Here is a 27,744-nt window from a genome sequence, read left to right as displayed (position 1 = left end):
GTTCGATCTTCAGCCCTGCATAAAAATAAATAAAGGTATTGTGTCCAACTAAAAATGTAAAAAAAATTCTAGGGGATAGGGGTGTAGCTCAGTAGTAGAGCATGTGCTTAGCAAAAGTGTAATCATGGGTTCAATCCCCAACATCAAAGAAGAACAAAGAAAACTTCTAATTAATATTTTAACGCAATTAAGGGCTAGGGTTTTGACCCAGTGGTAGAGCACTTTCCTAGCATGTGTGAGGCACTGGGTTTGATCCTCAGACCACATAAAAATAAATAAATAAAAGTACATCAACATCTAAAAAAATATGGCAATTAAAACCAGAATTATTACAAAATTCCTATTTTTGGAAGAAAAGTAAGACATGTTTGTTAAGCAAAGCTATGAGGTATACAAGGTATGTTTTCATTAAGGGAAAAAAAGAATACCTTTTGTCCTAAAGTGGAAAGACTAGCTGTTCCAAAATAAGATGTATAGAACAAAAACTAAGTGGGCAAGAAAGTTGTAAAAGGTTTGGGGAAGATGAAACTTGTAGGAAAAAAAAATTTGTGTGTGGTCAAGCTGGCTAAAATTAGAAAGGAATTAAGTTTTTCTAAAAATTGACATTAATATCAAACATACACTGATACAAAACTAGAATTTGGTCCTTTGTTAAAACAAGGTTTTCTTGGAGTACCGATCTGCTCTTAATAGAAAATAGTGAAAGGCCACTTAGTTGGCCTAGGAGACAAAGATTCTGTGACTTATCAAGATAATTTCTTGGACTTTGTGCCTTTTTTTTAAAAATTATGTCTTTGATTACTTGAGTCTTTTCATAGTCAAAGAACTATTTTTGTTGTTGTTGTTTGTTTTGGTACCACAGATTGAACCTAGGGGTGATCTACCACTGAACTACATTTCCAGTCCTTTTTAAAAATTTTTATTTTTAAAATAGGGTCTCCCTATTTGCCTAGGCTGGCGACCTTCCTGCCCAGTCTCAATAGTAGCTGGGATTGTAGGTATGTGCCAAGGGGGCTTGCTTGACCTTAAATTAACTTCTAGGATTTTCCAGTTGAGCCCCTGGAAAACCTCAAAAGTTGGGTCTCTCACCTTGTAAAAGGAAAACAAATTAGGCTTATTTTATATGATAAACAATATGGGAAGGAAATAAGAAATGATGTTAGACCTTTAACATATTTATGGGTATATTATTGATATAAGTGATCCCCAAATTGTATGAAATTTCTAGAAATCTGATGGTACCCTATATTTTGGTTATATTAAAATGTTGTGGGGGGCTGGGATTGTGGCTCAGTGGTAGAATGCTCGCCTAGCATGGATGGGATCCAGGTTAGATCCTCAGTACCACATAAAAATAAAGGCATTGTGTTATGTCCATCTATACCTAAAAAATAAATATTAAAAAAAATTGTTGTGGGCTGGGGATATAGCTCAGTTGGTAAAATGCTTGCCTTGCATGCACAAGGTCCTGGGTTTGGTCCCCAGCACCAAAAAAAAAAAAAAAATATATATATATATATATATATATATATATATTGCCACAGAAATAACATATTTTTCCTACTTGACCTCAAACTACCTAAGGACAAGGGTCACTGAGTATGCTGTGTTTGTGTACTGAGGATTGAACCCAGGGCTGTTTTCTCACTGAGCTACATTCCCAGTCCTTTTTAAATTTAGAGACATGGTCTAAGTTGATGAAGTTGGTCTCACAATTGGGATCTTTCTGCCTCAACCTCCTGAGTAGCCTGGATTATAGGGGTAAGTCCCCACGACTTGGAGACAAGGGTCACTTAAAGGACCTCAAAAGCAAACACGACATCAGGAAATTTTTAACATAAAACATACACAATATTTACATACAACACAATATACACTATGTAATAATATAAATAATATACTATACATATATAATATATACAGATATTTGTTTTGTTATTTCTTTGGGTAATTTGTTGATTTTTTCCCCCTACCCCAAAGAAGATCATAGCCAGGCCTTAATGTTCCCTAGTTGAAGGGGTCTAAGTTTCAGATCCAAATGTCCACAATTTCCAGGTTCCAGAATTCCTGAAAAGGGTGGGTTCATTGGATCCGTGTTGGTTCATCAGATACAAAAGGAGAAGGGATAAAGTGACTAGTTTGGGGAAAACAAAATTCTGTGAAGGGAAGGGAAAGTTGGGGAAGGCCCCGAATTTTTTGGCGGGTGGTGGTGGTGGTGGTGGTAGAGACCCAGGCTCCACTTGCATACAGTACCCCAGGGTGAGAATACCTTGGGAAACTATGCATCTTGGCCTTTTGGGCAGTGTTAAAGCTCTCTCTTCCAGCAAATTTGGAATGGTTTGTGAAAGGCCAACTGAGGCAGAAGACTAACGTTCACATCAGTGGTAGAAGGAGCCATCCTAATGATGCAGCTATCCTGAAGGACCTGGCCTTGAATCCACCTTTTCGGAGGAGAAACACTAAGTCAGCAGAAAGCAACAGAATATGTTAGATGATCTACTAAAAAACTTCTCTAATAAGATTTCTCTGACCAACAATGCCTAACGTTTTAAAACCTAACATACTGGAAGCCTTGGGACACGACTTCTTGGGTTCTCATCGCTCATGTAAACTTCCCTCTTCGTTGAAGCCCTGCAATAAGTGGCCTTAAGTCTTCCCACTGAGGCAGCCTCCGATTTCTCACTCCAGCATTCCCTTCTCCATCCCTACCACTCATCCCTGCGTCAGAAGCTCCCATAGTCTTCCCCTTTTGCCTGCGCAGGTCCCTGTCTCTTCCCACTTCGCCACTTCCCGCCTCAGTTCTCTCTCTTTCCCCTTCTCACCACCCCCGCGTCACTTTCTCCTTCCCTCGCTTCGGTGCCGGTTCCCCCACTCCACCCCGACTCCCATTCGGTCCTGCAGTCTGCCCCCAGGGTCCCCAGCGGCTCAGCCGTTGGAGGAGGCGTGGCCCGCGAGTAACAGGTCTCCCGCCCCACATTCCGCGGGCCCGCGCGCAGACAAAGACATTCCACATCCTCCGCCCCCTCCGCGCACCCAGCCAGAAGGGGAGGAGACACGTGTCCCGCTAGCGCCGAGTCACGTGGAAAAGAAAAAAACGAACGAAACCTGCCGTCGCCCGCGCACGCGCCCCAAGATCCGGCCCGGCGGGCTCAGAGGGAAAAGAGGAACAGGGAGGGGACGTCTTTGGGCGCCGTGGCGGTGCGCAGGCGCCGTGGCCCGACTGGGGACTTTGTTCTTCGCGGAGAAACCCAAGGGCGGTGCCGGTGGCCGGCTGCGCACGCGCGCCGCCTCATTTCCGGTGCTCTCTCGCTGGGTCGCTCGGGTCGGCTTCGGTCGCTGTCGCCCCTGCTCTTCCACCCCTGCTAACCGCCGCTCGGGTCTCTGCCGCGTCGCTTCCTTGCTCGCTCTCTCGTTCGCACATCCTCCCCGATGCAGCGCCGGGACGATCCTGCCGCGCGCATGACCCGGTCCTCGGGCCGCAGCGGCTCTATGGACCCCTCAGGTGCCCACCCCTCGGTGCGTCAGACGCCGTCTCGGCAGCCTCCGCTGCCTCACCGGTCCCGGGGAGGCGGAGGGGGGCCCCGAGGGGGCGCCCGGGCCTCGCCAGCCACGCAGCCGCCACCGCTGCTGCCTCCCTCGGCCACAGGTCCCGACGCGACAGTGGGCGGGCCGGCGCCGACCCCACTGCTACCCCCGTCAGCCACGGCCTCGGTCAAGATGGAGCCAGAGAACAAGTACCTGCCCGAACTCATGGCTGAGAAGGACTCGCTCGACCCGTCCTTCACTCATGCCATGCAGCTTCTGACGGCAGGTAAGCGGGCCTCCGGGTGGCCGCGGCTTTGTTCCTCTTGCCTCACGTCCCCTGGGGATCCGGGCAGCGATTCATCACTTCTCTTCGGGAGCTTGGACCCCACATACCCACCCGGCCCAGGGTGCGAGGGAGGATTCCTGGGCTGCGGTGGAGGCCCGGCTACAACTCCGAGATCTCCTAGCGCGGAGCGTTTGATGGATGGCGCCGACTCCCGCCCCCTCCCGGACCCTGCCCCCTCCTCCCTCATGCAGCTGCCCGGCTCCCCAAGTGCTCAGAGCCTTCCAGAACGTACCCTCATCTCTACGCTCTCCCCAGAGCGTAGGTGATCGCGGGGTGGCCCGGGAGGCCTCCACCGCGGTGTAGGAGGTGAAGACAGCCCGAGCGGGGAGGGATTATGGGAGCGAGGGTCGAGCTGCAGTGGAATGCCCTGTCCAGCGCGCCGCGGTCACTGAGGCTTGGCTGGACTTAGCGGTAATTGGAGTTGAAGTTGCTCAGAGGCAGAAGCGACTTGTGGGAATCGGAGCTTGAGGCTTCCCGAATCCGATTTCTGACTTGGGCCAATCAAATGAGAAATTGCTGCAGACCCTGAAGGTTTCTCGCCTTTATTTTACAACATGTGTTTTCTATCTTCAAGTGGGGAAATAACCCTAGAGAGAGTGAAATGAGAAGATAGGCAAGGGACTCCAGGATGGTTTACTTGACGTTCCCCAATGAGATGGATAAAAATTGAGAGAAGTTGTACGATGCTTGAACCTGAAAGGCTTGTTCTTTTTGTTTAGTTTTTAGTTTGTGCTTCAGTAGTGAAATACATTAGGAATGGTAGCCTTTGTTCTCCGTAGTCTAGCTCTCCTTTCCTGATCAGCACTGCCAGTTACTTACAGACACTCTGATTTCTCCCTCGAGTTGCCTGTTTGATCATTGCTTCTAGTTAAAATACTGTTTTAGAAAATGTTTATGATACCTGAGTTTTATTAAGCAAGTAAAAAGCCACAACCTACAACACTGAGTAGTTGGAGTTTGGAAAGATTGATAATGTGATAAAATGATTCATTATGAAAATATCATTTCCAATTTCCCTCCCTTTGTTCTTTATCCCAACATTGGTAAAGGGTCTTTTAATCATAGTAATAAAAGCTCATGATCAAGAACATTTTAGATAAGCTACTTAATTTTCAACATTGGCTGTTCTGTAACATTCAAATTGTAACATTCCTGTTCTGTTGTGTTTTTCTGACGGACTCTTTGAGGGCAAGGTTGTTAAGTATTTAATAGTAAACAGGGTGTTTGAATCTGAAAGTGTGCACATGCAGACTCTGGAATGTCAGACTAAGTAGTAAAGGTTGACTTGATGGTCTTATTTTTATTTTCTCAAATCTTTAATGAGTTTTGATTAAATGCATGAGAATAAAATAACTTCAGAGCTTTAAGCTGTTGACAGTTCCCAGTTAAGGGAAATTGATTCTACTAGTTTTAACTTGATCTTGGGAAATTTCCTGAGTCTCAGTAAAGTGGGGTGGTGAGTTTTAGAGATTAAATGGTTATGTAAAATCAGTGACAGTTTCCTTTGACCTATAATCATTTTATTAAAATTTTGTCACTACCGTTTTCTTCTAATTGTAGATCCATGGGACTAAACAAAGTCTGAAAACACCAGATATGTCTTTGTCTTTCTGACCGCATCTAGTGCCTGGGGTGTTAATCTTTTAAAAGATGGTTTCTTAGGCTTACCCTCAAAAACTATGGATCCTTAATTATTATTTATGATTTTCACCTTTCTCTCTCAGAGAATGCTCTTTAACTTTGTTTTAACTTGAGCTTTTGGTGCTTTTCTTTTTAAAAAATTTTTAATTGTTGATGGACCTTTACTTTATTCATATGCGGTGCTGAGAATCAACCCAGTGCCTCATACATGCTTGGCAAGTGCTCTATCACTAGGCCACAACCCAGCTCATTTCAGTGCTTTTTTGTTGTTGTTGTTTTTTTATAAACCAAACTGAAATTTTAATTTGTGAAATAGAATTGAGGTAATATGACTCACTGAAGCAAGAGAGTTGTTGGGATGTGTGACAACTCTAACTTGGATAAATCTTGATATTTGTTGGGCCTCACTTTTAAGGTATTTCTAAGTGATATGTAAAAAGGGATTGCAGTGAAGTTATCACAAGTTGTGAGGAAAGGAGACTCCAAGACTCAAATAGTAGTATTTCAGCCCTGATGAGAACATCAGGTTTGTGGCTCAGGGGTAGAGCATTTAACCTAGCATGTGTGAGGCACTGGGTTCAATCCTCAGCACCATGTAAAAAGAAATAAACAATAAAGATACTGTGTCCCATCTACAACTAAAAAAAAAAAATTAAAAGAAAGAACATATGTAAGAAAAATATAGCTAACATTGTGCTAGATACAGGACCAAGAACTTTACATTTAATGTTTAACCTTCCTGATAACTATGAGAATTTTCTCTTATTATTTCTACAGATGAGGAGGAAACTAAGGCACCCAGAGATTAGTAATTTACGTAAAATAACAAAATTAGGGCTGGGGTTGTGGCTCAGTGGTAGAACCCTTGCCTAGCATGTCTGAGACACTGGGTTGGATTCCCAGCACTGCATATAAATAAATGAATAAAATAAAGGTCTATCAACATCTAAAAAAGAAAAGTAACAAAATTAGTAAGCTATGTACTGGATTTTAAATCAGTGTGTCTGGATTTACACACCTAACACCTCTTTCCCTGCAACAACCCCTTCTCCCTCCCCCACTGTAGTACGTACAGTACTTAAATAGTAAGCCCTAGCTGGGCATAGTGGTGTGCACCTGTAATCCCAGCAACTCTGGAGGCTGACTCAGGAGGATTGCAAGCTTGCGGCCAACCTCAGCAATTTAGCAAGACCCTAAACAACTTAGTGAGACCCTGTCTCAAAAAAAAAAAAAAAAAGGCTGGGGATGTGGCTCAAGCGGTAGCGCGCTCGCCTGGCATGCGTGCTGCCCGGGTTGGATCCTCAGCACCACATATAAAGATGTTGTGTCTGCCGAAAACTAAAGAATAAATTAAAAAAAAAAAAAAAAAGGGCTAACAGGCCAGTGGAGATGAGGATGCCAAGATACAGAAAAAGGAGGAAATCCAAGGTGCAGAGGCTAGCACTTAGACTAGGATTCCTCCAGGGAAACCTGCCCATTTCTCATAAGGTGCCATGAGACCCAAACTACCTTTTTTGTACCCCCATATAGATCTTGCTGGCCCTATCTCCTGTTTATTTTGCACATATTACCTTTTGGTGTATTATATACTATAATTATGTATTTGTTGATTCCTCCTTCATAGCTATACTCTTGGCTCCACCAGGTCAGAGATGTTTTTCTTGTTGCCTTTTTATTCATTGTTGTCTCCCCCTGTGTCTTGAGTGTTGTCCAGAATGGCCTCGTGCTATTTTATGAATGAATATTCACCTTCATTGTTTGATGGAAAAATATTGATATAATTCTCAAGGATTTAGATTTTGAATATAGACTTCTCTGTTAACCAAATTGATATTCAGCTGTGATGACAATAAAATGCAATTGTAGAAACACAAGGACTCAGTCAACTTGTTTTCTGAAAGGAGAAAAAAAATTCTTTTGTATTAGGGATTGAATCCAGGAAACTTTACCATGGAGCTACATCCCCAGTCCTTTTTAGTCTCACTAAGTTGCTTAGGGCCTTGCCAAGTTTCTGAGGCTGCCCTCAAATTTGCTATCCTACTGTCTTTAGTCTCCTAAATTGCTGGCATTACAGGTATATATCCCTACCCCCACCCCCGGTTTTTTTTTTTTTTGAAACAGTCTCACTAAACTAAATTGCTGAGAATGACCTTGAATTTGTGACCTGCCTCAGCCTCTGGAATCACTGGGATTGCAGAAGTGTGCCACTGTGTCTGGCTTAAAAATTATTTTTTATTATTTGTGTTAGTTTATATAATGAACATAAAATGCTGTTATATGTGTCTGCTTGCTCTTTTTAATTTTTTTTTTTAAACTTTTCACAGTTAAATAAAGATAAATATAAGCAAGCAGGGCTGGGGATGTAGTGTAGTGGTAGAGTGCTTGTCTAATATGCGTAAGACCCTGGGTTCAATCCCCAGCACTGCAAAAAAGAAAAAAAAGTTAGTATAATAGATTTAATAGTTGCTGGGCACGATGATGCAGGCTTGTGACTAGGGAGGTTGGTATAGGAGGATCTTGAATTTTATGCCAGCCTCAGCAATTTAGTGAGACCCTATCTCAAAATAAAAATTAAAAAGGGCTGAGGATGTAGCAGCCCTGGATTTGACCCCCAGTAGTGCAGAAAAATTAAAAAAATAAAGTCACCAGAAGATCTTGATCTGAATCAAAAGAGAAATAAGCCATATCCTTGGAGTGGAGAGGAATTAAAAGTATAATGAGAATAATACTTTGTAATTAATCTGTTGGTTTTGCATTTTCTAAACTAATTCCAATTGGATTTTTCCAACTTGACAAATTGAATATAAAGTAATTAAAAGAGTAAATGAAGACAAGTGGGTAAATTTGTTTTAAGAGACAGGAAATTAATGAAAACGTGCATTGAGCAAAATCAAGTCAAACAAGAAGTATAGCTTGTTAAGATGTGAATTAGAAGGAATTTCTTTCTTTTTTTTTTTCCTTCTTCCATACCAGGGTTTGAACCCAAGAACACTATATCACTGCGCTATTCTCCCAGTCCTTTAAATAATTTTTTGAGATAGGATCATGCTAAATTACCCAGGCTGGTATCCATTTTGCAGTTTTATTGTCTCAGCCTCCTGAGTTCCTGGGACTACAAGAGTGCACCACTGTCTTGAGTTCCTGGATTACAGGTGTGCACCACTTGCACCTGAAAAATTAGGAATTCTTATACATTGCTGGTGGAAATGTGAATTGGTTCAACCACATTTCATCTGAAAGCTGAACATTGAAATTCCTTAATATCTCAGCAACACCATTCTTAGGAATGTGATCAAAGAAATTTGCACATGAATACCTCATTTATAAAATTGTGCTCCTTGTTCACAAAGTGGTGTGATTTGTTTGACCAGTCATTGAATAATGTGATTTACAAAATAAAATGTTTGTAACCAGTAAAAATGAATCAACTCTAACCACTTGCAACAACATGGAGAAATCTTGGGAATTTAATGTTAGGTGAAAAAATAAGCCTCCATAAGACTACATGTGATACAGTACTGTTTTTATTTTTCTTTCTCTTTTTGTTTTGTGGTACTGGATATTGAAACAGAGCCTAGCCAATGCTGGACAAGTACCCTGTCAGCTGTGGCCCTCAACCCACGATTCTATTTTTGAAGAACACAAATACTATCAAGATAAACAAAATATTGGGAAGCATTATTATCTGTAATAAAGCAGTTTTCTTTTTTTTTTTTTAATCTTGTTTACCATAAGACTTAGCAGTTATATAGTCTTAAAGAATTTAAAACTCAGGTTCACACAAAGCTTGTTCATGAATGTTCATAGCAGCTTTAATCAAAATCATTAAAATTGGAAACAAAACAAATGCCTCCAGTAGGTGAAATATTAAACCATGGTACATCTACGCCATGGCGTACTACTCGGCAATGCAAATAAATGAACTTTTGATAAATGCAACAGTTGGATGGCTCTTGAGAAACTTATGCTGAGTGAAAAAAAACTAATCTGAAAAGTTTTAAGTACAGCCAGGTATGGTGGCACAAGCCTGTAATCTCAGCGGCTCAGGATGCCAAGGCAAGAGGTTCTAGAGTTCAAAGCCAGCCTCAGCAATTTAGTGAGGCCCTAAGCAACTCAGTGAGACCCTGTCTCTAATAAAATACAAAAAGGGGCTGGGGATGTGGCTCAGTGGTTATGTGCCCCTAGATTCAATTTCCAATATCCCCCCCACCAAAAAAAAAGTTTTAAGTACTTTATGATTCCATTAATATAACATTGTTGAAAAAAAAATAATAGAGATGGAAAACAGATTAGTGGTTGCCAATCATGAGGGAACGTTGTTACTGGCCATAGAAGGGTAGTATGAGTGATCTTTATGATAGAACTGTTCTTTGTATTTTTGTTGTTGAAAGGTGCGTGTGTGCGTGTTTTTTTTTTTTTTTTTTAGGTGCTGGGGATAGAACCCAGGGCCTTTGACGTGGTGATGGGCAAGTGCTCTACTGCTGAGCTACATTCCCAGCTCTCTGTATCTTGAATTTGATTAAATTACATAGAACTAAACATGCAAATAAGGGCATGTAAAACTGGTGAAATCTGGTGGGGGGGGCACGCTTGTAATCCCAGCAGTTTGGGAGGCTGAGGCAGGAGGATCACAAGTTCAAAGTGAGCCTCAGCAATTTAGCAACGTACTTAGCAACTCAGTGAGACCCTGCTTCTAAATAAAATATAAAAAAGGGCTGAGATGTGGCTCAGTGGTTAAATTCCCAGTACCAAAACAAAACTGGTGAAATCTGAATAAAACCAATAGTATTTCATTAATATTAATTTTGTGGGTGCAATACTATAGGTAAGAAAAATGTTATTATGGGGAAAACTGGTGAAGAGTATACAGGATCTGTTTCTGTTTTGTTGGTACTGGGGATTTAACCCAGGGACACTTAATCACTGAACCACATCCCCAGCACCATTTTAAAATTTGAGACAAGGTCTCACTAAGTTGCTAAGGCCCTTGCTGAGTAGCTGAGGCTGGCTTTGAACTTGACAGTCCTCATGCCTCAGCCTCAAGGATTGTAGGCCTGCACACTGTGCCTGGCCAGGACCTGTTGTTTTCTTGAAACTTGCATGTAAATCTACAATTATCTCAAAAACTTAAAAAAAAAATCTTAAAAAGACTAATCCCTAAACTCTAATAAATTGTGCCCTAAGGAAAGAATCTGGGAGACCTTAGTCAATATGCCACTGTCTTGGAATGTGAGAATTGAGCCCCTACAAAAGGTCTCTAAATTCATGCTTTTTTTTAATTTTATTTTTTTAAGACGTTGATGGATCTTTATTTTATTCATTTATTTATATGTGGTTCTGAGAATCGAACCCAATGCCTTGCACATACCAATACCCACCTTTTCTCTATCCCTTAGCCAGTATTACATATAGCATACTGTGACTTTGTACCTTTTTCTTGGAAGCTAGTGTATAGTTTCATCATATTCTCAGAAGGGTCCAAGACTCCCCAAAAGATTAAGAACCTGTTGCTCTAGTGCTCTTTCTTGAAACAATATGTAATTTTGATAAAGAATGGAGGCTGTTTTGTTTTGTTTTGTTTTTTTTCCATCTCCCCAAAGACGGTGGATTATTGGATTTGTGATTCCAAAAGATAGTACTACAGTAAAGAAAGGAGAAATATAAATTTGGGAATGATAAAGTCATGAATCATTAAGGAAAGTTTGGGATATTAAGTGGTACATTTCTTTCAGTAAATGTTTATAGCTGCCTATTGTATATCAGACATTGTACTAAAAATTGCAGATATTCTGGTTGTGATTGAAGGGGTCCAGAAATTGTTAACAAGAGAAAGGGAAGTATGGTTAGAAGTATGAACCATGTGCATTGAGAGTGTAGAGAATAACATGATCCCTTACCTTTTGGAGCAGATTTGCGGTGAATTTTGCCCTCCTAGTAGCACTGTCTCTGGCTGGGCATGATGGTGCACACCTGTAATTCCAGTGACTACAGAGGCTGAGGCAGGAGGAAGGCAAGTTTGAGGCTAGCCTGGGAAACTTAGCGAGACCCCGTCTCAAAAAGGGCTGGGGAGGGGCTGAGATTGTGGCTCAGTGGTGCAGCTCTTGCCTTGCATCTATGAGGCAGTGGGTTCAATCCTCCGCACCACACTAAATAAATAAATAAATAAAACAAAGACGTTCAACTAAAAAAAAAGGGTTGGGGATATAGCTCATGGGTAAATTACTCCTGATAAGTTCCCAGGACTGGGGGAAAAAAAGCAAAGCAAACATCTCTGGATGCTATGGTCAGAAAATCTTGACCATTGTCTTGTTCTTTATCAAATGCTGAGTTAATGAAATACACCTGGTAGTTGGTTTTTAGGTAAACCAGTCCAGTTGATAAAGTTTGTATATACTTTTTTTCATACTTTTTCTAGTAACTTTTGTATGTAGTCTGGGAACAGAATCCAGGGTATTGTGCATGCTAGGCAAGGTGGTCTATCATTGAGCTACACCCTCAGCCCCTAGTGTTAACATTTTTGTGTGCATTGTTACTTTTTAAAACTATTATCCTTTATTTTATTTTGTTTTGGTACATTATAATTGTACATAATAGTGGGATTTATTATGCCATATTTCTACATGTGCATATCATCATTCTCCTTTTTAAAAGTAAGGTCATGCTGGGCATGGTGGCATACACCTGTAGTCCAGTGGCTGAGGAGGCTGATGAGATAGGAGGATTGTAAGTTCAAAGCCGGCCTTAGCAACTCAATGAGACCCTGTCTCTTAAGTATAATATAAAACATGCTGGGGATGTGGCTCAGTGTTTAAGTGCCCCTGAGTTCAATCCCTGCTACCAAAATAAAATAAAAGGCCACATACCAAGCATGTAGCAGAGGCAGGACTCAAGCCCAGTTCTCTCTTGATTCAAAACTCATATTCTGCCCGGGGTGGGCGGCGGGCGGTGTATGCCTATAATCCCAGTGATGCTAGAGGCTGAAGTGGGAAGATTGCAAGTTTGAGGTCAGCCTCAGCGATTTAGCAAGGCAAGCAACTTAGCCAGACCCTGACTCAAAATAAAAAGGGCTGGGGATATGGCTGAGTGGTTAAGCACCTTGGGTTTCATCCCCCACACATGCATAAAAAAACCCAAAACAAAAAACATGTTCTTTCTTTGAGGTATATTATAAACAGCCCTAAACTTGGGAGCTTAAGACCTGTGGGGTAGTGAGAAAAGAAACATCAAGTTATAGTAAAAGAAATGCCATGAGATGAGGTGAATTTATTCTGATTGGTGTAAAAAGTGACTTGGTTTAAGTGTCTGCCTTGTCACTAATTGGTTTTATAATCTTGCACAAGTTATATAACTTTTCTGAGCCTGGGTTTCTTTACTTGTTAAGTAGGGATGATACTGGTTATAAAGACAAAGCAAGATAACAAATCGAAAACTCTTGCCATGTGAAGACACTAGATATAATTAATTTCAAGGTGCCTGGCTAGGAAATAAATGGGGTCACCTATCTGTTGTTTATACCTCAGCTTTTCATTCTTTGACTCTTGGGACATCCAAGGTCTCCAGAGTCCCTGGCAAAGATCATTTAAAGGAGTCTGTTTCAGAAACGTGTAGAGGGCTGAGATTGTGGCTTTAGTGGTAGAGCACTTGCCTAGCATGTGTGAGGCCCTTGGGTTCAATTCTCAGCACCACATATAAATAAATAAAGGTTCATTGACAACTAAAAAAAAAAACATTAAAAGAAAAAAAAAGAAGTGTTGTGTAGAAAGTACTTTTGCCTGAGGGTAAGACATTTTTAGGAAGTTTTTTGTTTGTTTGTTTGTTTTTATTTTTTGGCTTGCTTCCCATTATAGGCTGCTCTTCCTTTCCCAGAAAAGTAAGGCCAAAGAGAAATATAGAGTTGAAAACAAAAGGAGAGAAACAGGGCTGGGGATATAGCTCAGTTGATAGAGTAATTGCCTCACATGCACAAGGCAAGACCCTGGGTTCTAACCCTAGCACCATAAGAAAAAGAAAAAGATCATCAGGCATCTGAACATCTGAGGCACCCATAAAGCCCTTTCATTGCCTTTAGGCTTCGTGACACTGTCTGAGGGTATAAATTGTGCTCCCTAAACTTTTATTAAGTTGGCTATGTGGTGGCACATACCTGTAATCCCAGTGACTTGGGAGGCTGAGTCAGGAGGATCACTGCCAAGTTTGAGGCCTTGGCAATTTAGTGAGGACCATCTCAAACAGTTAAAAAAAAAAAGTTGCCTGGGGATGTACTCAAGCAAGGGTTAGGGTTAGGGTTAGGGCACCACTTGGGTTCTATCCCTAGAACTGAACTAACTCTTCCTTGTTTATATAAAGTGCCCTCACCTGCCCCCATTAAGAGGCAACAGGAAAAGTATGAGGTTTGAAGTTATAGAAAGCCTTGGTTTTAATGATTTTTCTGGTGCCTATATACCCTATAACTGCATGGTGGTAGTTAGGAAACAGGGAAGATAATAGATAAAACAAAGGATGTAATTTGTTTCACATTTAAAGAAAAAAGTATATACACACACACACACACACACACACATATTTCAGTTGTCGGTGGACCTTTATTTTATTTATATGTGGTGCTGAAAATTGAACCCAGTGCCTCACACATGCCAGGCAAACGCTCTACATCTGAGCCACAACTCCAACCTTGTTTCACATTCTTACAGGCTTCTCAGTGTTTTTTTTTTTGCAAGTCAGAATTGTGACACCTTTTTTCCTCTAGGACTTTGAGGATTAAGCACCTAGTTTTCTAGTGAGCAAACTCAAGAAAAGGTGTGGTCAGTTTGGTGGGCTCAAAACTAACCAAAAAGTTAATATTAGAAGTAGATGGGAAGGGGTGGAGGGCAGGATCTAGCACCAGTAAAACACTAAACAAACAGGGTGTTAAATGGAACATGTAGTCTTGTTAATTGTAAGGTCAAATTTGTTTTCTGTTCTAAGCATGAAACAGAAGTGTGTAAAGCCCTGGCATTTATAGTTCTGCCCATTGGGCTTGGTGGAGTATGCCTGCACTAACAGCTACTTGGGAGGCTGAAGTAGGAGGATTACTTGAGCCTAGGAGTTTGAGGCAGCCTGGGCAATTTAGTGAGACTCTGTCCAAAAATAAAAGGGTTGGGGATGGTAGCTCAGTGGTTTGATATCCCTGTGTTCCATCCCAATATTGCCAAAACCAAAACAAACTACTTTGATACATTTTCTTGTTCAAGGACAATGATTGGATTTAAATTAGATAACAGGGGCATGTATTAAGCATTTTCTAAGCAATGGACTATTTTTTTCCCCTTCTTCTTTTGGTACTGGAGATTGAACCCAGTGGTGCTACATCCCTAGTCGTGTCCCCCCCCCCCCCCCCCCCCCCCCCCGCAATTTAGAGACAGTGTTTTACCAAGTTACTGAGGCTGACCTTAAACTTGAGATCTTCCAGTCTCAGCTTCCCAAGTCACTGGGATTACAGGCATGTGCCACCACACCCGTCAAGAGTGGACTTTAATTGGATGTATATGTGTTATTTCATTTTTGTCTTTTTTTAATATCTTTATTTGTTTTTATGTGGCATGGAGGATTGAACCTAGCGCCTTGCACATGCTAGGCGAGCATTCTACCACTGAGCCACAACCCCAGCCCCTCGTTATGTCTTTATAGCAACCTCATAAAGTACATATTGTGTATTTTACAAATGAGACCAACATTCAGAGCAGTGAAATAACTGGTCTAATTTCACACAGCTAATGAGTGGCAGGGTAAGAACCAGATCTTTCAATTCATTCATTTTTTTCTATCTTTTGGGGTTTTTTTTGTGTGTGTTGTTGTTTGTTTGTTCCCCAGTACTGGGAATTGAACTCATGGCCCTCATACATGCTAAGCTAGCACACTTTCTTTCCTTTTTTTTTTTTGTACTGGGGATTAAACCCAGGGACTTTTTACCACTGAGCTACATCCCCAGTCCATTTTATTATTAATTTCTTTAGTTGTAGATGGACATGATATCTTTATTTTATTATTTATTTTTATTTGGTGCTGAGGATAGAACCCAATGCCTCGCATGTGCTAGGCAAATGCTCTACCGCTGAGGTACAACCTCAGTCCCTGGTCCTTTTTATTTTGAGATACTGTCTTGGTAAATTGCAAAGGCTGGCTTCAAACTTAAGATCCTCCTTCCCCAGCCTCCCGAGATGCTGGGATAATAGGCATGTGCCACCTTGCCCCACTAGATCTTTCAAACTCTTAAGGACTAGTATCTAAAAGCACTACTGCTACAATGGAATTTTAATGAAACTGTCCATTACATAAGTTATTGATTTTTTTTTTTTTTTGCTTCTTCATGAAGGTTTGACTCTGTAATTTTTTGTGATAAAGATTTAAATTTTTAAAAAATTCCTTTATCTTGCTTTCCTTCATCTCACCCCCATTAGCTTTGTTAAATCTATTTACTCTTATGTCAAGAAATATTTGGATGATGTAAAGTCTTCAGGTGAGGTTGGAAGAGCAAACTGCTTTTATTAAAATCGGACTCATGGTTCCCTAGTCAAATTCATATAGCATTGGTGCTTTCAGCCAGTCTATCTAAAATTAGTGCATTCATTTGAACACTTTGGTCTTATTACACAGTGTACTCGATGTTATTGCTTTAAGCAGTCTTGGAAAATTGCCTTTATTTACTAGAGCAGAAATAAATTCTGTTTTTCCTACTCAGAAATTGAGAAGATTCAAAAAGGGGATTCAAAAAAGGACGATGAGGAGAATTATTTGGACTTATTTTCTCATAAGAACATGAAGCTGAAAGAGCGGGTGCTGATACCTGTCAAGCAGTACCCAAAGGTAAGGCAAAAAGTGCCTCTTTTCTCTGAATTAACATTATAAGCAGGGGAGTCATTGGCAGGGATTGTACTGCATGGGATCTAAGCCTGTGAAGGTTCTCTTCCATGCTTGAGTACCTGTTTTGGGGAGTTGAAAGTCCATAATGAATAACATAGCTATAGTCAAAAAGAAAATATAGTCATCTTTTTTAAAAATATTTTTTTTAGTTGTAGATGGACACAACAATATCTATCTATTTATTTATTTATTTTTATGTGTTGCTGAGGATCGAACCCAGTGCCTCACACATGTGAAGTGCTCAACCACTGAGCTACAACCCCAGCCCCATCTTTTTATTATCAAAAAGAATTTTTCATCTGTTTGTTTTTTGTTTTCCTTCTTTTCTCTGAACAATCAAAATCCCTTGAAGTCTGAAGAGTTGCTCTCTGTCAAATGATTGACTTGTAATTTTTTTTGGCGGGGGTACCAGGGATTGAATTTAGAGGCACTCAACCACAGAGCCACATCCCCAGCCCTATTGTGTATTTTATTTACAGTCAGGGTCTCACTGAGTTGCTTAGTGCATTGCTTTTGCTGAGCCTGGCTTTGAACTCACGATCCTCCTGTCTCAGCCTCCTGAGCTGCTGGGATGACTTGGAATCTTAAAATAAAACACAAATTCTTGACTAGATGAATTTAATTATTTCTTACTCAAAGTTTACCTTTTAAGGAAATGCTTTCTTCTTATTTTACCAAACGTGCTATCAAAGGATGCTATATGTATGTTCTGTTTATGTTAAAATGCTTATTTATATTAAAAAAAAAAATACTAAGGGATGCATTGTGTTAGGGGAAAAAACACCAGACTATATCATGAAACTGAAATTCAGATCTGTGAACTGCCAACTTTTTAGATGTATAACTTTAACCTAATCATAGTATAGCCTCTATATCCTTCAGTAAAACATGAATGGTAATACCTATTTTACGTGGTTGTTGAAGATCAAATTAGATAGTATATGTGAAAATGTTTTATAGGAGCCATGTGTTTTCAGAAATCTGTTTTTTTTTTTTTTTTTAATTTTCTTGTCAGTTCAATTTTGTGGGGAAGATTCTTGGACCACAAGGGAATACAATCAAAAGACTGCAGGAAGAAACTGGTGCAAAGATCTCTGTATTGGGAAAGGGCTCAATGAGAGACAAAGCCAAGGTAAGCTCATATTTGTGAGGCGAAGATAACACCCTAATGCCTTCTAGTTGCCCTGGCATCCAGTTTGGATGACTTACGGTACAAGTGTTGTATACCTATACAATAGGACTTCTTAAGCTTTCACTGGATACAAGAGATTATAGACCAAGTTAATTTACTTGCTTGGCAACCCTGGAAGAGCCTTGATGTGCCTTATGATTGTTTTCTTTTAGAATTTTGGCTGTCCAAATAGCAATATTATCTTTGGTGTTTATATTTAACTGTGAAAACTTGAAATGTTAGCTGGGTTTACTAAAACTTACCCACATCAAAATGTGAACAACATGTAACATATCTCCTTTCTGGTAACATGAAAAAGTAGAACAGCAGTGTTGTGAGTTTGAGGATTAGATGGTCTGTTGTTTAGCCAGCTGGAATGTGGGACTGCTAAAAGTTTTTTATGTAATCAAAAGGAACCATGAGTAATTCTGACAACAAAACCTACCCGATACTTACTTCTTTTCCATGCCATAGCCCATACACTGTATACTGTTTACTGTTTATTTCATTTTTTGCTAGGTTAAGCAGGGGTGCTTAACCAGTGAGCCACATCCTCAGCTCTTATTTTTATTTTGAGATAGGATCTCGCCAAGTTGCCGAGGATGGCATTGAACTTGTGATCCTCCTGCCTCAGCCTGCCAAGCTGCTGGGGATCATAGGTGTGCGCCACTGTGCCTGGCTCACTGTGTACTGTTTTAAGGACCAAGAAACTTCCCACCACAACAGAATAGTCTTAGCCTTCTAGGTCAGCTTTTTTAGATGAGATGTACCTGTGCTAGTCTAAACTCTTTCAGGCCTCCTATTTCTTTTCTTTTTTCTTTTTCTTTTTTTTTAGTTGTAGATGGATAGCATGCCTTTATTTTATTTGTTTCATTTTTATGTGGTGCTAAGGATCGATCCCACTGTCTCACACATGCTAGGCAAGTTCTCTGCCACAGAGCTACAGCCTCAGCCACCAGGCCTCCTTTTTCTTAATTGACAAATGTTGTTTGTTCAGGCCCTCTACTGAGGCTGAAGTATGTTTACCTGTGAGACTTAATTTGAGTTTTTCTTGATCTTGACTTCTTTCCTTCTTTGGAATCCCCCATACCGTATAAGCAGATAAGCATAGCTAGTGGTGGTTAAGAGCTCTCTACCTGGGACTTAAAAACAAATGCTTGGGCCATAAATACACACACACACCCCATACGTACTTGCAAATGTTTAACAACAAGCTGTTAGCTGAAAAGAGACTAGAATTAAGTTTTTTTATTTTGTGCCTTCTAATAAGAGCACCAGTGAATACCCCAGTGATTTAAGAGAATAGTTAACCAAGTATAAGTTCAGTATATTGTGTAAATTAACTATTCTCCAGAACTTTTTTTTTTTTTTTTTAGAGAGAGAGAGAATTTTAATGTTTATTTTTTAGTCTTCAGCAGACACAGCATCTTTGTATGTGGTGCTGAGGATCGAACCCGGGCCACACGCATGTCAGGCAAGCGTGCTACCACTTGAGCCACATCCCCAGCCCTCTCCAGAACTTTTTTTTTTCTTTTAACTTTCTTCTTAAAGCTTATTGTTTTTCACAAAATATTCAGGTTATATCTTGCTATCCCTTTGGCCTAGAGGTAAAAGTTTTCTCTTTAGTCCATGTAATATAATGTCTCTGCATTTTTCCATAGGAAGAAGAGCTTCGCAAAGGCGGAGACCCAAAGTATGCCCACTTAAATATGGATCTGCATGTCTTCATTGAAGTCTTTGGACCCCCATGTGAGGCTTATGCTCTCATGGCCCATGCCATGGAAGAAGTGAAGAAGTTTTTAGTACCAGTAAGGAAACACATATCCTTTATCTTCTGAGCAAGGGAAAAGTAGAATTATATGCTTTTGTGAAGGAAGGGGTTATTAACCAAGGTCTCTGCCTAAGCTGATGCTACTAAATTCTGCATTTATGTTTATTTTTCTGATGGTCCATTACCAAAAGCACCTGTGTTTGATGTGGTTTTCATTGTATACTAGTATCTGTTGTCAATATCTTGAGTCCATGAGTATCCATTCTGAGATCTGATGAACAAATATTTAACAGTCTTCATTAAGCTTGGTATTTTGAAAGTGTTAGGAAAATGATTAAGGTAGGTCCCTGCACTTGAAGGGTTTATGCTGTAGACTTTTCAGACTCTATTGAAATCTAGAGGTGACAGCAAGAAACTTATACCATCCATTATTATTGGATTAAATTCTGACCTGTTACACTCAGGTTCCTCTTCTGGAGGTGTCACTCAAGTCGAGTGATTTGAAGAGGCATCTGTTGGTTAACTGTTTATAATATTAAAGACAGCTCCTTTCTTTAAGGATATAACTGAGGCCTAGGAAGTCTTGTGACAGGCCAGAGTATCTTTTCTTACTTATTACCACCTTGTCAGATTATAGCTGAGTGTTGCTTATCTAGAATTCTGACAACCATAAGTGTTCTGTATTTGGGATTTTTTTGGATTGGCATATTTGCATTTACATAATGAGGTATCTTGGGGGATGGGACCCTAGTCTAAACAAAAAATTTACTTTTGTTTCATATGTGCCATATATAGCCTGAAGATACTTTTATAGTGTTTTTAGTTTATCTTTGTTTTGACTATGATCCATCATATGGACTCAGGTGTGGAATTTCCTACTTTTGGCATCATGTTATGACCCAAAAGGTTCTGGATTTGGGGGCATTTCAGATTAGTGATGCTTAGCCTTTATTACTATCAAGAGAGAATGGTACCATTTTTGTCTCTTAGCAAGGCCTGGTGGTTGTCAGCATTAACATACTACTGTTGAATATTTAATATCAAGGCTTAATCTGGTGAGAATCTCAGGAAAAAGGGGAAATAAATAGAGGAAGGTGAGCAGGAATAGGAGGAGGAAGGGAAGTGTTGGGCCAAATTATATTGTTATATTGTGTGCATGTATGAATATGTAACAGATATCCATTGTGCACCAGTAAAAAAAAAATGTGGGAATAAAAAAAAAAGGATGGATCTGAAACCTTGGGATAGATTTAGAATACTATTAACTAAAGTTGAGTAATGTTTTCATCACTAAAACTTAAGAAGAGGTGAAGTATAGTCCTTAAATTTCTTGAATGAAGGAGTTAAGTGTAGTATCAAAAGGTATGAGAATCGGTAGAGCAAAAGTTGATAGGCAAGTGTGTACTTGAAAGCTGAACCCACAAGAGTACTAATACTGTCTCAGACATCTCATTGGCTGCTTTATTTTCAAGTACCTTATCTTTTTTGGCAGAGGGTGGTATTGGGGATTGAACTCAGGGGCACTCAACCACTGCCACATCCTCAGCCCCGTTTTGTATTTTATTTATGGAGACAGGTTCTCACCAAGTTGCTTAGCACTTTGCTATTGCTGAGGCTGGCTTTAAAACCAGGATCCTCCTGCCTCGACCTCCTGATTATAGGCGTGCACCACCATGCCCAGCTTAAAGTACCGTATCTTCATTAGGAAAACTCATGGCTGGTTAATTTTTTCTTGAATTTTTAAAAATTTATTTTTATTTTTTGCAGTTCTGAAAATTGAACCCCAGGGTCATGTATATGCTAGGCAAAGGTTCTGTCACTGAGCTAATATCCCCAGTCCTTTTTCACTTCCTTTTAATTTTTGGTTCTGGGGATTGACCTAGGGCCACTGAGCTATATGAATACAGCCTTATTAATTTTTGTTTTGAGACAAAGTTTCCCTAAGTTGCCCAGTCTACCCTTGAGTCTGTGATTTTTCTGCCTCTGCCTCCTGAGTAGCTAGAACTACAGGTGTATATGACCATGCCAGACTTCACTTTTTACTTTTTGAAGAGTTTTATTTGAAATCTTCTGACTACCTGCTTTCTGAAGGACTGCAGAAGGAATGTCCCTCTCCTCTTTATTGTTACTCTCCAACCTATTTCTCTGATGGAATAGGTTTACAAGGCTTGCATGTAAATGAAGTTTTGAGAAAAGATGCCTGCTGAGTAGATCTGGCTTCCTCCGTGTTGATCTGGCAGTTAGACGAGTCTGAGCGAGAATTGGCATTGGTGCTTGAATGTGAGTCTCAGGCAGCAGTGATGTGTAAGAAAAGGGGAAATGAAGAGTTGAAGGGGACATCTCTCTAATGACTAGCATCTTCTGTTCTTAACTGTATCCACCTGAATATATATATGCTTGAAGTATTAAGACTGAATGATTCTCAAAACAGGAAATGTGTGAAAAAATTTGCAAATAACATTTGATTAAGTTCTTCCGTCTTGTGAAGAAGAAAAAGTGAGCCTGTTTTTGCATCTGTAACTAGAGCCCTCCATTTTCCCCTTAGAACCACTAACTGTACCAGGAAGCCTTCGTGGTACAGTAGGAAAGGCACTAGATTGGGAACTCTTGGTGTATTTACTGTGTTTGGGTATGAAATTACAAAAATGGCTCTTGAGCTGATAATTTATGAGAAAGAAAGACCATTCTAAAATGATGAGAAGTGCTTGAATAGAGAGAACTGCATGGTGCTTTGGGAAAAGAGAATGTGTGGGGATAGCATCAACAGAGTTTTTCCAAAGGGATACCGTTTTACATTAAGTCTTGCTAAGGGTTAGTTAGGGTTCCTTTGGTAGACCAGAAAAAATTAAAAAGAAAAGTAAAAGAAATGCAGTAGAGCCTATTAATTCAAAGCCTAGGTTTTGGAGGTAGGTAATTCTAAATTCACATCTTGAATCTGTCACTTACTAGCTTTGTGTCTTTAGGCTGATTCATAATCCCTGAATCTTTTCCCAACTGTAATATAGGGAGATCTGCCTGGGGTCAATTTGAAGATTAAACTGAAAAATCTATATAATGGTTGTAATAGTCCCAGTTTATAGAGTTCTGTTAATGGTAGTGGCTTTTATTATTCCAGGAAAAGGAAACTATTTGCAGAGAATGGATGTGTGAGAGTGTGCCAGGCTCTGAACTACAAATTGTTCAGCATAGCTTGAGAGGAGGTTGTGTATGGAGAGAGGATGGAAGTAATCTGGAGAGCTAGGCAGGGACCACATCCTGAAGAGCTCCATCTGAATAATGAGGGGTCTGCCATCAAGACTTTCCTCAAAGAAGTGACAGGTAGGGCATCATTTGACCTCAGAGAATGAATGACCTGAGACTTCACCTAGGCTTTCAGAGTTGTTCTTAGCATCCAAGGTTTATGTGGGCCAGATGACTTTTCAGTAGAAGGTGGAGATATTGTACAGTATTCCTTGTGATCTTTATTTCCCAGGATATGATGGATGATATCTGCCAGGAGCAATTTCTAGAGCTGTCCTACTTGAATGGAGTACCTGAGCCCTCTCGTGGACGTGGGGTGCCAGTGAGAGGCCGGGGAGCTGCACCTCCCCCTCCACCTGTTCCCAGGTAAAATAGATAGCTAGAAATGGGATGCAAATTGACTGTTAGCACCATCTCTGTCTTATTGGTGCTCTTATCTCTAATTTAGGAGGGATCTCAGAATTTGTTCCATCAAGAATGGAATTTTAGATCAAATTATGTGCATGTTTGAATATGGCATAATAAATTCCACTATTATATATAATTATAATGCACCAATTAAAAAAATGTAATTTTATATCTCAAGTGCTTTGACCATAGTCAAATGCTGCAGTCCTGTTGAAACTTTTGAGTTTTAAATTTTGAACAGCCCTAGCATTTTTAATGATCTAACTTCAGAATTTTACCTCCTGTGACTGACACTTATGGAATGTTTAAACTGTGGAGACCTAGACTGGCCTGGTGGTGAATGCTCCCAGCTACGGGGGAGGGTAAGGCAGGAGGAATGCGAAGTCAAGGTCAGTCTGGGCCACATAATGAGACCCAGTCAGTGGGGGAAAAATGGTACATGGGCTGTTCGTACCTGCCCAAGGTGCACTAATACATTATAGGACCTGGTGAAATCTTCCAGTGTGGGTCCTTTGCCCATCTATACTTTCATTGCTCTATGCTTTAATGATAGTCTAGTTAAGGCATTGTAAAATCTATCTAGCTCCAAAATTTGCAAATAAATCTGAAGATGAAAGTGACCTCTTTATTAAATGCTCTATTTGAAAAAAATTTTCTTTTTATAGGGGCCGTGGTGTTGGACCCCCTCGGGGAGCTTTGGTGCGTGGTACCCCAGTGAGAGGTGCCATCACCAGAGGTGCCACTGTGACCCGAGGGGTGCCACCTCCACCTACTGTGAGGGGTGCTCCAGCACCAAGAGCACGGACAGCAGGCATCCAGAGAATACCTTTGCCTCCACCCCCTGCACCAGAAACATATGAAGAATATGTAAGAATATTTTGAACAATGTACATTTCTCAATGCCTAAAAGGTTGTCAAAATTGAATGACCCTTCATGTAGGTAGCAGGAAATACCTGTAAGATTTGTAATCTGCCCTGAGTGTTGACCTATGAGATTTTTCCATTTTTAGGCACAGTTTAATATCTATGTAAATTAAATGGGAAGTAAGCTAATGTATAGTGTTTTACTAAGGAATGTGTTCCTACTAAAGCTCAATTTTATACTGTACTTTCAGCCCACACTTGTCCTGTGGCATCAGATATTTTTTTGTGTGTGTGTATGTGTGCGTGTGTGTGAGGTTTTTGGTAACCCTTTCTCTCTTGACTGACTATTGTGGGTGTTACTATTTTGGAGGAAAATTTTATGTCCTATTAATCCAGAAGCCTATCATACTCACATGGGATATAATTAGCATCTCTCTCCTCTGATTCTAACCTATTTCATTTTATTTATTTTAGGGATATGATGATACATATGCGGAACAGAGTTATGAAGGCTACGAAGGCTATTACAGCCAGAGCCAAGGGTGAGTCAGGCAGTGTGGTTTGGTACCCTAGGATGGATGGATACATGGAATTAGGGGAACTGAGATATTTAAGCTACACAGACCTAAGGAGCAGTATGGCTCATGGTTTGAAAGGTATCTTTTCTGCTTTTGACATCTGTGAGGTACATTCTTGGCTCTAAAATTTGGATAGTAATTATAATTTTTAAACAAAAATTTATTTATTTTGGTACTGAGGAGTGAGCCGAGGGGCCATTCTACTCTACAGAGTATAATTTTTATTTTGAAACAGGGTGTCTCTGAATTTGCCCAACTGGCCTCTAGCTTGCGATCCTCCTGCCTTTGCCTCTCAGATTGCTGGGATTATAGGCACATGCCACTGTAATCAGCATGTGCCAACTAGAATTATAATTTAGAATCTGTGAATAGTAGATGAAAAACTACATGGAAATAGAGAAAATGTATTTAAATAAATTTATTTTGCGGTGCTGGGGATTAAAAGCAGGAATACTCTACTTTTGAGCTACATCCTCAGCATCCCGCTTTTTAAATTTTATTCATTTATTTTTGGTACTGGGCATTGAACCTAGGGGCACCACCGTGCTGTCTACCACCAAGCTACACCTGCCAACCTCCCCACTCCTTTAAATTTTTTTTTTTTTAACTTTTGAGAGCGGGTCTCATTAAATTGCTGAAATTTTGATTATACTGCCTCAGTGTCTTGAATTGCTGAGATTACAGACATGCACCATGACACTTAGCTTGATTTACTAAGAAGTATCCCAAGCCAGGCTCAGTGGCACACACTAGTAATCCCAGTGACACACACTAGTAATCCCAGTGACCCATGAGGCTAAGGCAGAAGTATCATAAGTTCAAAGCCAGTCCCAGCAACTTAGCAAAGCCTTCCACAATTTAACATGACCCTGTCTCAAAAATAAAAAGCGTTGGGGATATAACTCAGTGATGAAGCACCTTGAGTTCAAGGAAAATAAAACCCAGCCACATTAAGATTGCCTGAATTTTTAAGAGGAAGCTAGAGTCTCCCTACCATAACCTGGATTTTTCTCTTTCTTCCTTTTCCTTTTTTTTTTTTTTTTTCCATTTAGCTTAAACCATTCTGTTTGTGTGCACATGTGTCTTATCTGTGATTGAAAATTAGTCTCAGAATTCTACTTTAGGGACAGAATTGCTCTTTTTCTTTTCTGTTTTTTTTTTTTTTTTTTTTCTTCACAGTGATCCCTGTGAATATGTGTCTATTGTAATTTCATTAAGAGGGTCAGTTTAGAATTATTCATTTTTAGTTGTGGTATCCATTTTTCCTTACTATAGTTTATCTTTTTGTGGGAGGAGTAGTTCATCATGTGTACTTTGAAAATATTTTGGGGTTTAGGGAAGGAACAAAATGGGCTTTTCCCTGTATTTTGCACACAATGAAATGACAGGTATGGATATATTTTAGAGAAAGGTGGAACTAAAATATTGTTTCGCTATAGTTTTTTAACCCTGTGTCTTTGGCTTTCAGGGACTCAGAATATTATGACTATGGACATGGGGAGGTTCAAGATTCTTATGAAGCTTATGGTATGTCTTATTTTCTAGGGTGGGGCAAAATGACCAAGTAAGTGCCTGGGAGAATGCTGATGACTGGATTTTTATAAGACCCTGGTGTTCATAGACATTAGGAGTCTTGTTCTTATTTAAATTTTATGATGTATGGTCCAAAGAGGGATTAGGAAAGTTAGGTGGTAATACTGTTACCCTTGGGAAGCTAAGTACATTCTTAAACTAGGGCTCATGCCAGGTTAGCTGGGCTGGAGCAGCAGATTTTTAAGCTAATACTGATCATTTTCTACTTCAGTCAGGGGATACCTAGACCTGGGTTATGTTTCTGGAGCCATATTGGTAGGAAACAAGAATTTTTATCATATTTTGTTATATTCTTCTACCCCACCTCTTTGTGTGTGTGTGTGTGTGTGTGGTGGGGGAATTGAACCTAGGAGTGCTTAACCACTGAGCCACATCCCTAGCCCTTTCTTAAAATTTTTTCATTTTTATATTTTGTTGTGGTGGTGCTGGGGATTCAACCCAGGGCCTTGTGCCTGCAAGGCAAGCACTATACCAACTGAGCTATATTCCCAGCCCAAAATTTTTAATTTTAAGACAGGGTCTTGCTAAGTTGCTGAGGCTGGCTTTGAACTTGATCTTCTTGCCTCAGCCTCCCGAGCCACTGGGATTACAGGTGTGTGCCACCATGCCCAGCTCCACCATAGCTAGAGCTGTGGCTCAGTGATAGAGCACTCGTCTAGCATTTGTGAGGCCCTGGGTTCGATCCTTAGCACCATATATCAATAAATAAAATAAAGGTCCATTGACAACTTAAAAAATATTTTAAAAAGTTTTGGATCCTAACAAAAAGAATCTCAATGTGTAGAAACAAGCTGAAAAGGAATGGATTAGAGCAGGTTAGTGGGCAAAAGTAGTGCCTGTTAGATCAGAGGCTGCAGGGCTGGAACCAGTCAGGGCACTACTGGCATCAAGCTCCATACTGGCTTGGAGACAACTCAGTCCTTGATCCTAAGAGAGCAGTAGAAGCTGGAATGGCCTGAAGTTTGGTTAAAAACACATTGCTCAAGTGTGTCCTTATGAGCCAATTATGATCCCATGCTAATTGGCCCCAAAGGGAGTGCCATGTGGCATTGGATGCAGAGAGCAGCTCTTTAAATGTGAGGTGTTTTCTACATACCTGGGAAACTTCAAGAGAGTGCTTAGCAAGGAGCTGGCTGAACATTTGAGAGTGCATCTGAAGACAGTGATTGACAGTCTCTCCTTAGCCCTAGCTAAAATAATGGACAGTCTTAGGGCCTCCCACAGATAGACAGCCTGAATCCAACCCCTCAGCATGGTATGAAGTAGCCAATCAGCTACATTGTACTTCTCTGCTCATATGCCATTATTTAGAAGGGTAGTATGATTGCATCGGGTTTTTCCCTCCACCGGTGGGTGAGGTAGTACAATGGAGCCTCTGTATGTGTTTGACTAAACGGAATTTCTGTTTTGCTAGAGAAAAGACTGAACTAAAAGGAGGCAGGCTGCTCCTTGTGCTCCTAGTCTGATGTTGCCACAGTTAAATCTGTTCTGATCTCTGCCTTTATAAACGGAATTAGAAAAATAAATTGTTTTGTTGGTACCTAGAAGCCTCCTGGAAATTGATGGACATCTGTATTATACTAGGGATATAAATAGGGTTCTGTGCAACTTTAGATCCATATAGAAGTTTAAGACCTGTGGTGATGGAAGGAGGTATTTGTGAATGTGGGTAGCTGGAGAACTGCCATGGGAAAGGTGTGAGAATGTG

At 40.3% G+C, this 27,744-nt stretch overlaps 1 protein-coding gene across 4 annotated transcripts in view; it reads left to right on the top strand.

Annotated features, from left to right (window-relative positions):
- The first annotated feature begins 3,278 nt into the window (after nucleotides 1-3,278).
- The window catches only part of Khdrbs1 (KH RNA binding domain containing, signal transduction associated 1), a 40,446-nt gene continuing 15,980 nt past the window's right edge, over nucleotides 3,279-27,744 (top strand). For 3 of the 4 annotated variants that reach the window (XR_006857135.2, XR_006857136.2, XM_046468887.2), the window contains exons 1-8: nucleotides 3,279-3,811; nucleotides 16,230-16,354; nucleotides 17,427-17,543; nucleotides 19,244-19,390; nucleotides 22,826-22,959; nucleotides 23,667-23,868; nucleotides 24,340-24,407; nucleotides 25,912-25,970. Coding sequence is in view for 2 of the 4 variants with exons in the window: in XM_046468887.2 (XP_046324843.1) it covers nucleotides 3,430-3,811; nucleotides 16,230-16,354; nucleotides 17,427-17,543; nucleotides 19,244-19,390; nucleotides 22,826-22,959; nucleotides 23,667-23,868; nucleotides 24,340-24,407; nucleotides 25,912-25,970 (1,234 nt within the window). In the remaining 2 variants the exon portion in view is untranslated. The remainder of the gene's footprint in view (nucleotides 3,812-16,229; nucleotides 16,355-17,426; nucleotides 17,544-19,243; nucleotides 19,391-22,825; nucleotides 22,960-23,666; nucleotides 23,869-24,339; nucleotides 24,408-25,911; nucleotides 25,971-27,744) is intronic. The other variant, XM_046468888.2, reaches the window with a different exon arrangement.

Source organism: Marmota monax, unplaced genomic scaffold (genome assembly GCF_021218885.2).
Source record: "Marmota monax isolate L192 unplaced genomic scaffold, Marmota_monax_Labrador192_F-V1.1 WCK01_AAM20220418_F8-fsc00008, whole genome shotgun sequence".
Classification (NCBI taxonomy): Eukaryota; Metazoa; Chordata; class Mammalia; order Rodentia; family Sciuridae; genus Marmota; species Marmota monax.
The sequence above is the reverse complement of the archived record's forward strand: the minus strand, read 5'-3'. Positions and strand labels throughout refer to the sequence as shown.